Raw genomic sequence first — 14,470 nt, forward strand, 5'->3', positions numbered from 1 at the left:
TTCAAATCGCCATTTGTTTTTATTGCATCCACATTCGCGGAGAGAGGAGCATTGGTAGTACTACACCACCACTCCAGCTGGACTTGGCTTCTCTGGGCTGCACCAGAAAACCCCCGAACAGCTCCCTCGCCAGGTCTCCCCGGGATCCGTGTTTTGCATCGCTCCTCAATTTGCATTTCTTCCTCAGATTTTCCGTGCGACGGGTTCAGCCGCTCAAAACCAGCGGGCGCTTCACGGCTCGGTTATACGCGCGCCTCCATTTCCAAAGCAATACGCACAGAGAGAAAGCCTGTGGATTTTTTTTCCCCCCCATTTTCTTTTTTCTTTGAATAATGTTGCCGAACCTCCACGAGCAGGGAAACTGAGGACATTTTGAGTTACTGATATTTCTGTCGCGCACCTACGGAGACAGACACGTGTCTTCGGGGTACGCAGAAAGGGCTAGGTCGTGCCAGCAGATTTCATTGTTTATTTTCCCCTTTTGTTTGTTACGAAGGAGCCGGTTCAAGCTTGGCGACGAGCTATACATTTCAGTTTGTGCGCCTTGGTGATAAAGACGCATTTGGAGATGTCGGAAGTGTTGCCTTTCAACGAAGAAAATATGAGTCATTATGGAAATGAGGGCGACGAGGGACACCTTTCCTTCACCTGTCGTCTTCAAGACACCAACAACTTCTTCAGCGGCTCACAGAACAAACGTCCGCCGAAACTCGGGCAAATAGGCAGGAGCAAACGGGGTAATTATATAATTAAGGCGTTTTCGCCTGTATGGTGATGTGGTGAATGCGCACATCGGCTGTCAGTGCACCATATTTAAGGATGTTTGCCTGTGAAACCAGATCGGCAACACTGTTACCTTGACGTGATGTTCAGTAGAGTGTATGGTCAGCGAACCAGTCTGCTGTTTGCATGCGTGTGTATTGTGTGGGTTTTTTTTTTTAATTATTCTGTTCGCATTGCTACACAAGTTGGATGCGCAGTGCGTGCCGCTAAATGCCTTCTGAATCTTGCTCAACAGAGTTGTGCTGATTGTCCCTTCCCAGATGAATGGCTGAACGAGTTTTATATGCAGTGTGATGGAGATTTTTGTGTTTGCATGATCAAGTCAGGCTGGCCATGTATGTGCTTTTGTGTGTCCTGCATTCCTGCTAATACCAAGGTAGATAGTCCTTGAAAACTGAGGCTCAGTTGTGGTGGCACAGACATTTAGACAGACATAGTTTTATATACAGTAGTGCACAGAGACATGGGCAAACACAAAGACACATAAGACTTGCACCTGTAGGTGCACAGCCGACACTCGTACACAGTCACACCTGCACATTCCCAAATATGCATCAGAGGCACCGATGCACATTCGTGGTTATCGCTCTCTTTTTGCATGGCCTTACGCTCTCATGCATGCACAAATCACTTATGCTCATACAGTTGCAGCACTAACGATTCAGGGCTTTGACACCCTTGTGTCGATGTTGAATTTTCAAGACGCCACACCAAGATGAGTCCCCCCTTTCCTTTCCCCTCCCCTCCCCTCATTAACTCTGTCCCCTGTCATCCACAGTTGTGATTGAGGATGAGAATGGCGACGACGAAGCGCAGAAAAATGGAACAGAGAAGACCCCGGCAGAGGCTTAGAGTGCTCGGCACACCACCCCCCCCTCAAAAGACAGTCTTTAAATTTTTTTATGGCGATATTTACCAGTTTTAATCCAAAGACACTGTATATAAGCACTTTCTCTCATGTGGCAGCAAGCAGCACTTCCACACCCTCCTCTCCCAGTCAGTCATGACTGTCCGGATGACACATGCTGGCAGGGGTGGGAGATGGCAGCAAAGGAGACCCCCAGGTGGACCCTCCCCCCTCACTCCCAACACACACTTACACAAACACACACGCACACACACACACCCTCAACTACAGGGTTTTGCCATAAATACAAATGCAGGAGAAGGCAATGGGGAAGGGGGAGGGCAAGGGGTGCAGTAGTGGGGGGGGTAAAGGCAGGAGGCAATGCTGTCGAAATCAGGGACAGGATACAAAAATAAATCTAATATAAAACCTAAAGCACACAATTCTCCTATATCTTATCAATCAAACCTGTGGTACCATTTGTTCTGCTCTTCATTTTGAGCGAGGGCAAATGAATAGCAGTTTGTAAATATGGAAAGGGTAGCCCATATTTTCTTGCACAAAGTGGGAGTTGGTAAACTGGTTTGTTTCGTGTTGAAGACTTTATTTATTATTGATCCTTGGGAACATGTCTTTTGCAGTGACTTAAGGCCTGAGGGAGTGTTTTTTTTGTATGTTGAGAAAACTGTGAGCAAACGAGAGTGATATTTTTTTCACTTAACAATTCTTGATGTTGCCTGAGTGTTTTTTGTTACCATACTTTGCAGCTAATGAGTCATTTATATACCGTGTACCTCCCACCTGTTTGTAAGCTTCCCAGGCTTTCACCTGGATTGGTTGATACTGTAACTTGACTGTACACACCTTATTGATAACAAAAAAAAAGACTATTTATATTGCATTGTGCATTATTGTGTGTGCCAAATCTCATGAGGGATATACTGTACCGGACAACTTGTTCTTTTTCGTGCTTTATACATTTACTCGTTGAGTTCAATTGTTTTGTTGGGTTGCCATTTTTTTAGGGCTCTTTCTTAAAACACTGAAATACCGACTCATGCATGGCAAATATAAAATCATGCATGCATGGCAGAAAATTCTGAAAATCTTGTGTATTCTTGAAGCACCTCGTATACAGCTTTGAATGACAAACCTCGAGAAACAGTCTTAACTCTGCGTTGTACTGTACGATTCACACTGATTTGTACAGTGGCCTAATATCTTGTAATAAAGATTATGACAAAGTACTATTTACTGTTAGTGTTGATTGTGGTTTACAATAAGGAATGATGTACTTGATGTTGCTTTTTTTTGTTAAAACTGTTTTAAATCTGTAGCAAAAACACAAAAAATATAGTTTTGTATAAGAGAGATAAAGACATTAGCAGATAGCTTGGCTTAAAATTTTGGATATGTTCCTTGTACAGTTTCTCCTGTTGTTATTGGATTGCCTATCTGGCAAGTCAACATTTTCCACTGTGAGAAAGTAGCATCCTATTCCTTGGAAAGAGCAGATATGGACGGCATGATGAGCGAGTAATCCCATCAAAGAGCCTGGAATCTAAACTTTGTAGCGATTTGTCGAAAAGGAAAGTTGACACACTGCTTGGACAACTGCACAACAGACTCTGATCTCATGAAGTGCTACAGTACTGCAAATTAATTTGTGGGGAAAATGTACACCACTGCTTCCCAATGCAATAAATGTCTGTTTGCATTTAAAATCTCAGCTTCTCTCTTTAATCAAGTCGTCCCTCAACTCCGCTGCCGGAGATGTGAATGGTGCAGGAGCATCAAGGCGTGAGGAACGCTGATGAGACGTGACATTTCCAGCTCTGCTGTGGCGACTAAATGATTCATGTTGTGTGACGAGCCTCTGTCAGCGTACGGCATCTTAAACCCCGGGCCGCCTGGATCTGTGCTACAAACGCATACATACAAACAAACGTAGGCACTCGCATGTCCGTTTCAGCTCCAACTGCAGGCGAGACTAACATATTGCTAGTCTCTCTCTCCCTCCCCATCTTGACAGACATGAAAGGGGCTGCCTGCGCCGGGTACCATGGTAACAGATGCACCTTGCACTCGATGGGTGTTGCGGTGGGTATTCGGTGCAGAATAGTCTTCCCTGAGCCTCAGCTTGATACAATCGCGAGCTTTAATGGAATGCTCTCCATTCTCTTATCTCTGCCCTCTTCTCTCAAGACCCCCTATTCACTCTGTGGCGTGACCACATTATCCTGCCAAAATAGTCCCTTCCTCCAAGATGGCAGTAAAGCATGACAGCGGTGCCTACTGCAGTAAGAGTCTATCCCCTCACACGAGATCAGAGGATGTTACATTTGGGGAGTAGCGGTTTACGATTGCCTGTGCGGTGGATCCTTTTATACAAAATTGTGCAGCGAATGCTCGATTCAATTAGTTGGACGAAGTTTGGGTCTCCTCAGTCTGAAGTGAAACTCACAAACTGTTCTCAAACAACCAATCCTTTAGAGTCTGAGTAACCTAGAATTGCACGAAGGCGATAAAACAGATTGATGTTATGGTAGATGAATAAAAAAGTGCCATTCATAGATAAGTGGATAATTTTTACATTTGCCAGTTAGGTTAGATGATATGGTTTTGGGGTGGCACAGTGGTGAACTGTGTTACCTCACAGTAGCATGGTCCTAGGTTTGAATCCATAACAAACAGCTGGGATAGGCTCCAGTCTGTCCCGCAACCCTGAATTGGGTAAGTATTAATTTTCTTTTTTATTAGCAACCTTGATTGATTTCATAAAAATGTAACAAGACGTAGGGTCAGCTTGGCTCAACTTGATATTAATTTGATTAACCAGGTCTGGATAAACTTTGGATAAAATTGGGCATTTTGTGTCCCAATATCCTCCTGGATCAAGGTATTTCTTTCAAAGAAACAAACAAGCTTTATTTGTCACATACACGGTCATACAGAGTACAACATGCAGTCAAATGTTTTGTGTCCGAGCTGCTGACAGGCTGCAGACGTAGCCGTGCCATTCAAGGGTTTGGTTTTTAGCCTGGGTGCGGGTCCAGCCAGTATCCTGGTCTTGGCTCACAAACTGTTCCCACTCAATCGAACTTGCGAACCTGCTCCAAAGGTGTGTAGTCTTACCCCTATCCAGCTGTGCATGTGGAGGGAAATTTTCAGCCTTGGTGAAGTTAAGGGGAAATGAATACAATCCATGTGCAGGAGGTTAAAAGGGAACCAGCCAATCCAGGTATACAAGGAACATAGACTTACTAATTGTATACTGGAGATATACAGTACCCCAGAAAAGCATTTACAGAACACAGTCAAGCAAACAAAACTGTTATAGCTGCAACAAATGTCTCTCTTTCAGCATTAGAAGAAAGCCGAGTTTTATCTTCTCGTTTCCCACAAGTTGTGAAGCTTAAAGATGAGCTGAATCTATGAAGTATTACTGAAAAGAGAGTTTTTCCTTCATTTGGACCAAATTGTTGAGCGAGTTCTTTCATCAGCATTAAAAAAGTTTTGCAAGTCATGGAAAGCTTTGTGAACGGTGTCAAAGCTGAGAGGAAGTTCTGGGAGATTCCACATTCATGTGGGTGCAGAGCAATAAATAACAGATCTGTGTGCATAAAAATAGCTTCTTTTTTTTGCACCATATAAACAATGACCAAGAGAATATATGCAAGAAAAGTGGTCGAAGAACAGATCACTGGTTCCCATCTCCTATTTACCTCTGTACTGGCTCCACAGCGTTGTGGTTATCCCATTTACTTGTTGAGTGGAAGGTCGATTCCAGCTGGAGACAGAAATCCCCTTTGAGTGATTTTTTTGGAGCTTTGACTTGGAAAAGATGATTTTTGACAATTTTTAGGACTACTGATATGGTGTGCTGCTCTCTTTGTAAAAGAACATACTGAATATTACTAATGTACAGGGATGCTTTGAGCTGCCAGCTACTAAAGCTGACAATAGACTGAACTGTAAGTAACTGCTAATGTAGGATCAGCAGACTTCAGTATTGAAAAAGGTTTCTAAATTTTATGAGAGAAAAAAAAAAAGAAAAATTAAAATTACGTGTTATGGATAAACTTCATTATGTATGGTGCAAGGTTGGAAATAGAAAGTGAGGTTTCATATGTGTTGGACTAAAAGCAGATACATGATCAGAGTGAAAGATAACTGCCCTGAGCCAATACCAAAGTGGCTGCAGAGTGGTGAGACGTAGATGTCACAGTTTAGCATTTTTATATTAGTTTTATTTTGTATTTATAGTGAGAAATTATTATTTAACTGTATTATTTAGGAGATTTTTTTTTAAAAGCCCAACACAGGTACCACAATACAAACAGCACAACCTGTGAAGGCAGCTCACTCAGAGTCATGTAAACATGAAGTCATCCCATAGAACAGGGGTGTCAAACATCAGGCCCGGGGGCCGGAAACAAAGCCTGGCCGCTGAAAGGTGGTCAGGCTTTTGAAGTTTTTGAAGTTTGTGTTTGACAGGCTTTACAGCTTTTTGTATTGATCAAGGCCCTCCTCTCCCGTTGGCATTCATACCACACCAAAGCAATCAAGAAACAGATTCTTATATTCCAGTTTTTTTGCAATCTACAAGGTTTTTTTTTCACAGTATAAAAAAAAGAAGACATTTTCTGTAAAATGTCTGTCTTTCACCGTTTATTTCATCTTTTCTCACCTGGTTTGGTTTTTAGATTATATTAGTTGACTATAATAAAGTTACTCACTTGTCATTCTGGAATATTTTAAAGCATAGGTATATCAAAACACTGGATAAATAGCACAACTTACAACTCTGGGGGCGTCATTGTGCATCACAATAGAATTCATTTAGCCATTTTACAGTTTATCACTGCTAGCTTACACCGCTAATACATGCTCATGGCCTGCCTGCCTGCATTTGTATAGCGCTTTTCTAGTCCATAGGACCCCAAAGCGCTTTACACTACATTCAGTCATTCACCCATTCACACACACATTCACACACTGGCGAATAGCAAGCTACATTGTAGCCACAGCTGCCCTGGGGCGCACTGACAGAGGCGAGGCTGCCGGACACAGGCGCCACCAGGCCCTCTGACCACCACCAGTAGGCAAACATGGGGTTAGTATCTTGCCCAAGGATATTTGGCATGCAGCCAGGATGCAGCCTGGGATCGAACCACCGACCTTCTGATTAGGGGCTGACCTGCTCTGCCACCTGAGCTACAGCCACCCACAGATAAACATGCAGTTTTGTCTCACTCTGGGGATATATCTTTAGCCGGGGCTGAAATGTCTCTGTGCAGTTATTTGGGCACAGTTACTATAAAATATTATATAAATTAACTTTAATGTCAATGGTCACTGTGATATAAAAAACGGCCTTTATAGAATCAGCCGGTCAAGCCTGATAAAGTTTGCTGGCTTTGCTCGCAAAATAAGGTTTTAATCTTTTTACCTCTGGAAATTGCATTTCAACCACCTTCTTTCACAATGGATTGCACTTCAGGACTCTCTCTCTCTCTCTTATGTCGTAGTTCAGCAGAACTAGAACTCCTGATGCAGAGAGGCGCAGGAGATGTTGCCCAGACTTTTCCTGTGTGGCCATCACTGTTAAAAGATGCTCAAAAAATGACACGTACGAATCAACAGATTCTTTATTATTGTCATTAATAGTTTAATATGCTTAGTTGCTTCTTGGATAATATTGTGGCAGTTGAGTTTTGTGGTGAGCACTCATGAGAAAGTAATCACCAGTGCTGTGACGGGGTCGGGGGGGGCAGATGAAAGTCAAGCTCTGCGTAGCTGTTAGGTTACATAAGCTCCGACAGGTGAAGAAGACGAGGCAGAAAGAGGATGAAGAGGAGCACTGTGAAGGACAGGAAGAGACAAGCCAGAGAGAATGGGAGAGAGCATTTACAGGTCGCTGACAGAAAGTGGAGGAAAAAAGAAACCACACCCTGCTAGCTGCGGCACACACACACACTCGGGCAGTTTCTCACACGGCTGTCCCCCTCGGAAATCCCAAACTATGCTGCTCTCCACTGCACCCCTGAATCTGACCTTTGTTTCTGCAAGGGAAATACCCACTGTGACCTGACACGCTGAACCACTCCCTGGGAAAATCACCCGCTCTCTTGGTTTTGGCGTGAATCAGTGGGTGTTATATGGCTCAGCAATATAATGTGTGCGCATGCAAATGGCTGAGGCGACATTTGCATTTGGTTCCACTGCGTGTGTGCGGTTATGCATGCATGTGTTGATGTTTCTTTTTATTTTGTTGTGTGTGTGTGTGTGTACGCAAAAATATCAGTGTGTATCTACGTGGCGGGCAACCTTATTTGGCATTGGGATCAGGTATTCTCTTGCTGATTGAGACTCTGCTGGGAAATCACAAGGGCAACTGCTGATAAGAAGGAAAAAGGGGGGAAATGCAGGCAGCTCTGGTTGGAAAAATAAAATAAATATCCCTTTAGACCACTCCAGAATATTCTGTTTGCTCCCGAGTGGAGTTACACGTCACATCTTTAAAGAGAGATCTATCCAAAAAAGCAACTCTCCTCAATGATATGATGGTAAAAACCCGCTTTGGTTGCATCTAAATCGTGATTACAGATGACGTCAATCGTTCAAGCAAGTTTGCGCTTAGATATCAGTCCAGCTTCTGCTCATCTCCCAAAACCTGAATCCCGCCCAAAAATTCTGGCTGTACGAATTGAGTTCTTCTTTTTTTTCTCTCTTTTTTTTGTGAAAAGGTCCAGGATTAACAGATGGGTCTGTCAGGGCAGGGTGATTAAAAAATGGACGGACAGCCAAAAAGACAGAGATGGAATGACCACTGCGCATTTAACATTAAACAATCTCCATCTCCGACTGCTTTGCAACAAAAGTGAGGAGAACCGGAGGAGAAAAGGGGAGGAGGAGGAAGAGAAGGAGGAAGGCAGGCGGCTTGGAAAGAGTGGGAGAGCGGCACGAGATGGGGATCAGGAGATAAGAGAGATGGAGGGGAAAAAAGAGAGGGATAAACAAAAGTGAGAGTAGACGTACAGAGAGAGAGAGGAGAGAGAGACAGGGGCTCGATATGATGAAATGAATGCCAGGGAGAAACAGTTCAGACCCACCAGATGGTTACTATAGCAACCACATACCCCAGTCTCTCTCCCTCTCTATCTCTCACTCTCTGTCTCTCTGTCTAGTTGCTTTGTTGCTGCTTTAAGTCTGTGGAGGGAAACCAACGGCTGAGAGAGACAGCTTTTTACATTTTGGTGCAGTGGCAACATCAGCTTTAAAACCTACTTTACATACTTTTGTAGCCACTTGTATACATTATTTTTCATACGTTAAAGGTGTTTTTTCTTTAAGCTATGTAAAACAACACACCAACCGATGCATCCAAGGTACAAGCCTCCTACAAAAGCGTAGATGCTGGGAACAGCAGTGCAGTGTCAGGCACAGTTCAAGAAATGACCTTCATAAATGTTTAGTCCATGACCCTTCCTCGTGCAAAGAGGCATAGATACCTGCTGTACATGTAGAGGTATGAACGAAAAAGTATGCATTGCTATTAAGGCCAAAGCCGGAGATGTGCTTTAAGCTCAGCAGCAGACCACTGAGTGGGGCATCGGATGTCTCCATCAGGATTGCATTTTCCCCTGCTCAGAGCGAAAGCCCCCATTAAACACATTCTTAGACACACAGGCAATATGCACGCTCATGCACAGATGCAGCTCGCCGCCACGGATGCACGCCCTGCACGTGCACACTCCCAGCACACTCGCACAGACACCAACCGGGAAAATCCAAACTGGGATGCACAACAAAGGGAAGAGCTCGCGGGCCCCCCAGCTAATCTCATGCATGGAGATCATTTTCAAAACAGAACAAAATGGTGGACCATCTCTCTATGGCAGAGTGGGTCTCCGCAGGGCCCCCAGGGCGGGATGGCATGTAACTGTGTACGCATGACTCCTGAATAAAAGATGCTGACCTAGATGGAAATCCGCCATTGGTCACTTAATTTGTCCTACACGCGTGATTGGCTCATGCCCAAACCCACAGTATAGCTGCCCAATCGAAGACCAAGACAAGTGTCGGGGAAACGCACGCGTGCAAACTTTCTTTCTGCATGTATGGAGAGAAGGAGTGTGCAACAATATAAAGAACATATATTATTACAGCATCACGCTTGTATCACTTTACACAGCGATTGCTTTGTCATTGTTCTTCATATCGGTGTCTTTGTAGTTGATCTGCTGCTCTGTCCCAGCCCCCACATGAAAAGCTTAATTCTTCTCCTCCTCCTCTGAGGCTTTATCCTGAAACATGAAAACATGAGAGGCCTTTTTTTTAGATGCTCTATCATCAACTAGACTTACACAGCTCACAGAAGCAGATTGTATTCATGCAACGTGCCAGCGCCGGACCACGTGGGACTAAACACGGTACATATGTCTGCAGGTCTGTGAGCATGAATGAGCCCAGCTGAAAGGGTATTTCGTATCAACACTGTACTGAGCCCTTGTACATTATTGATATGCAATTTGACTGCCCGCCATCAATAAATTATTAAGGAATTGAAAATTGTTGAGCCGGGGCTTGACAGCCTTGAAGCTCTTTGGCCCCGGTAGATGAATGAACATGGCCGCATGATTGTCAAAGACTGTTGAACTCCAAACTGCATGAGCAAATTAGAAGTCTGCTTAATCTTTTCTCTCTTTTTTTTCCAGTTTTTCAAAGAACTTGGGGCTATTAAGCCCCCGTTGTGTCTTATGTAATAATCCAGCTGTTTATTGAGTGAATTGGTTGGGTTTAGGGAGAGCTAGGTTTCCCCCTTGAGAAAGGAGGGAGGCTGGATCCAGATGCTTATGGCTGCCTGGCCAACGTTGGGGCTGAGACTGTGCCGTGTGCTGGAGGCTCAGCCCCAAACACTGATTCTTTCATCTTAACTCTCGCAAATCCTAATCATAAGTTCATCTGCCTAACTGATTTTTGTACATAAATTGGTGAAATACTCATACAGATCACTGCCGGGTTTCAAATCGCTTTCTTAACTGCACAGGAAAATGAAGATGCTTGCCTCTTCTTGACTACAGGGCGACTCGTCTGTGCCCAAAAAAGTAGATTTGAAAAAAACCCAAAACAAAACAGCTGCAATGACTCAAAAACATATTTGCCTCGTTGTCTTATAAAACTTACCGTATAATAGGAAAATACACAATGTGAAGTACAATTAACATGTGTTAAAATGACATTTTATGCTGATGAGGTAATGAGGGAAGATTTCATGTTGTTTAATGTTAACCACTTCAGTGTGTCATTTGTAGACACTATTATAAAAGGCTTGAAAACTGCAAGCCATTGTATCCACATTGAAATTCCTTGTTGATGTCCACTCTGCACCATCAGCCTCTCTGGCTAAGCCTCAGGAATACCAACCAGCAGTCAGCCCCGAACTCTCTCGCTCTCTCCCTCTTCTTCTTGTGCTACCTCACTCTCTCTTTTTCAGTATGTTCACTCTTGTTGACAGAAAACAAGTGCTGCATCACCATTTTAATTCTGGCGTGGGCGTCCAGGTTCTGTCTAGTTTTTTTTTTGTTTTTTTTGCTTGCTAGAGATGCACGGAGCGAGCAGTGGAGGAGCCGCACAGAGTAAAGGATCAGGGAATCTTAATGACTTCTACCAGAAGAAAGTGGGAAGAAGACGTCTGGGGAGAATCCTTCCTTAATCTTCTTTCTCCCCCTCTGCTTGTCTCTCTCTCACCTATGGACCCGCGCTCACAGCTCGTGTGTGTTTATGGGATTTGTCTCCCTTTGATTTTGATTAGTTAGTTGTCAATGGACAACCAAAGATTTGAATTCTGTCGTGTTAAAGCAAACAGAAACAGAGAAGAGAGAGTCCTGCTGCTGCTCAGTCTTACACATGACCTTGCCTTTACTACACAGCAGAATCATATTTGGCTCTTTTACATATTGGTAACCATATTGAGTGGGATGATTACTGTGCATTAATTAAAGGTGGCAATGTGCGTGCGACTATTACGAGTTCTCTGAGGAACGAGCACAGTGTGATATGGTGGTTCTTTCAGGTAAAGAAAGAAATTATATTAGCAGCGTAGCAGTTTAGTCTTCAGCTCCACTGCTTCTGTTCTTTGCCTCATGTTAGGTAGTATGTGAAAGCCTATTCATAGTATTCGTAGTTCATGCTAGACCACTCTGTACCATTTGACGATGTAACTTTAGTATTAAGATATAATATATTATAGACACCAGTCTACTTGGAACAGCAGTGCAGGGATACTGATTCCTGTTTCAAAGTGAAAATACTCAACTGCACAAAGCCAAATAAAGAAAAATGGTGTGAAAAAGAAACACCGTAAACAGATCTTTGCTCTCAATGAAATTAAATAAAGGCCAGAAAGTCCTGATGATATGATAATAGATTGATCCGCACACCAAACAGCTCCCATTAAAGGATTTTACTGCCTCTTCCTCAGACTTTCTCAGACTTCATTATTGAGCTCCTGGGTCCTGTGTGATGATAAGTTTCAGTTTTATGATGTGATGTTTTTTATTTTATTTCTGACTTGATTTTATTATTCTTATAGTCGCGCCACTGTTTCCCTCTCTCTCTCTCTGTTACCATGTGACTTTGAACATGGCATTGCTGTTGGTTCCAGACGGGCTGGTCAAAGTGTTTCAGAAGCTGCAACAGTAAATCAAATAACCACTCATTACAAGGAATGCAGAACCTTGATGCAAATGGGCTACAGCAGCAGAAGGCCACACTGGGTGCCATTCCTGTCAGCTAGGAACAGGAAACTGAGACTGCAGTTCGCTTGGGGTCTCCAAACCTGCACTATCATCACTATCATGTCAATATAAACAAAAGTCTCTGAGTAATGTTTCCAGCACCTTGTTAAATCTATGACATGAAGTATTAAGGCAGATATGAAGGCAAAAGGAGGGCCAACCTGGTACTACCAAGGTGTACCAAATAAAGTGGTAATAATACAGTCCTGCCTTCCCTTTGCCATTGGTTCCTCCTTTTGACAATAAACCAATGTACATTAAAAAAATGTATACACACACACTTAATACCTATGGGTTTATAGGTATACAGCATTCTCATTCTGTACCCATCCAACAGCTGTCACTACAGAGTCTTGACCTCACATATCCCTTCATCTGTCACTGCAGCAGCTCCTCAGCCCCACTATGTATCAAGGAAAAGCCATTACTTATTTTCTCCCAGATCATCAGCCGAGTCGTCTAAGCCTGTTACCTCTTCTTCAGTTCTGCCTGTCTGTACTTGTTACGGCTTGAGGGCAGCCTGTTGTCTACTGTCAGTCTGCACTGCAGTCCTCAGTAAAAGGATATCTTTGTCTTTGCTGCCTGTAAGATTACCACGCGAAGCAAAAAACCAAAAAAAAATACCAGTATTATCGCACGTTTTCTGCTTCTTTACACTGTATTCGTGTGTTGTACGTTATAACGGATCTCTACCATCCGCTGTGGTCAGCCAATCACAAGACAGTGTAAAAACAGATCAGTCATTTTGTTTCATTTGTTTACTAATAGCGTCTTGGTGGTTATATTTGCTCCATTTTATCCAACAGGGTCAAATTTTTGCATTTGCTTTCAAAGCTGAAGTGGTGCCTGATCACCCGCCTGTTTATCATTTCACAGTCCACGATCAGCTCAAGGCGGTTTTTGAACAAATTTTCTTTTGTGCCATACGATTAAAAGCGATCATACAATATGGCATTACATAACACAACATATAAATACATGATTCACAAAAAGAAAACTCCCAGTGGCCGACGCTTGTTCCAAAAAAAGTAAATACTTCCTGCTCACTTTGCATTTTCCAAAAAAAGCACAGAAAGTAAAGGAAGGAAACATATGCAAACACTTCACACTGGTTAACCTTACCAGCACTACACCCATGCAGTATATAGTCTCCTGACAAAAAAACAAAAGAAAAAGAGAAAAAAGAAAAAGCCATCTTAATATTGCTATAATTTTCAGTTTGCAGATGAAGTGGTAAAACACAACACCTCTTGCAAAAGGAACTCTGAGGTTTGAATTTTCCGGTGCCTGGCGATGCTTTTGCATTTGCATCACTTGCATTTTTAAATAACGAAGGAGGAGGAGGAGGAGGCCGATCCCTGTTTAACCCTAGAAGACAAGTTCCAGCTTGCGCCTTGCTGAAGTGTTGAAGTGTAATTTTATGGAGAGTATAGGAGCATATATATTATACTTCCTACATAAACACTGACACATTGTCAATGTGGGAGCATGGAGGAGTGTTTGAGTGATCTTACATTATGTATTTGTGGGCTGCGTGTTTATCTCTCCTCAGATCGCTCGCACCGCGACCACTCTACTTTTCTACTTTCATATCCCTTCTGTCATATGCAGCTCTTGAAATGAGTGCTTACATGGAAATACAAAGTCCTTCTCTCTGTCTCTTCCAAATCCTCTGGAGACCTCAAACCTTACTTTTACTCTTTCAGTTGCCATGGATACCTCTGGTAAGGCAGCTGATTGGAGGCAACAATAAACTCTACTCTATCAAGCCCCCGACAAAAATTTGTCTCCAAACTGAAGATCTGAGAGTCTCCCTGTATCCTTTCTCACATGCTAACACACCCACTAACATACATATAAACTCAAACTGATGCACATGCAGGGGATTTAAGTGCTGGGTGTCAGAACAGAACAGAGATCAGTGCAATCTGCTCCAGCAAAGTCCAAAGCCACAGTCATCATCTAGCTATCCCAGCGGAGAAGACAAAATGTGCAAAATCCATTCTGCAATCAATTAAGGAGCAGTCAGCCACAGCAC

General features: G+C 43.2%; 1 protein-coding gene across 1 annotated transcript; it reads left to right on the top strand.

Annotated features, from left to right (window-relative positions):
• The first annotated feature begins 103 nt into the window (after window positions 1–103).
• camk2n1a (calcium/calmodulin dependent protein kinase II inhibitor 1a) lies at window positions 104–3,354 on the top strand. Its single transcript, XM_003441386.5, has 2 exons — window positions 104–737; window positions 1,562–3,354. The coding sequence occupies exons 1-2, from the start codon at window positions 569–571 to the stop codon at window positions 1,633–1,635; spliced, it is 243 nt and encodes an 80-aa protein (XP_003441434.1). The 5' UTR covers window positions 104–568; the 3' UTR covers window positions 1,636–3,354.
• The last annotated feature ends 11,116 nt before the right edge of the window (window positions 3,355–14,470 follow it).

The sequence above is a fragment of the Oreochromis niloticus genome, linkage group LG5 (genome assembly GCF_001858045.2).
Source record: "Oreochromis niloticus isolate F11D_XX linkage group LG5, O_niloticus_UMD_NMBU, whole genome shotgun sequence".
Lineage (NCBI taxonomy): Eukaryota > Metazoa > Chordata > Actinopteri > Cichliformes > Cichlidae > Oreochromis > Oreochromis niloticus.

What these genes read in the sequence shown, in the direction of transcription:
- camk2n1a (XM_003441386.5), top strand. Translation starts at nt 569, where the DNA reads ATGTCGGAAGTGTTGCCTTTCAACGAAGAAAATATGAGTCATTATGGA. An exon ending in AATAGGCAGGAGCAAACGGG is followed by an intron (nt 738 to 1,561) that starts GTAATTATATAA and finishes TGTCATCCACAG; the next exon opens with TTGTGATTGAGGATGAGAAT.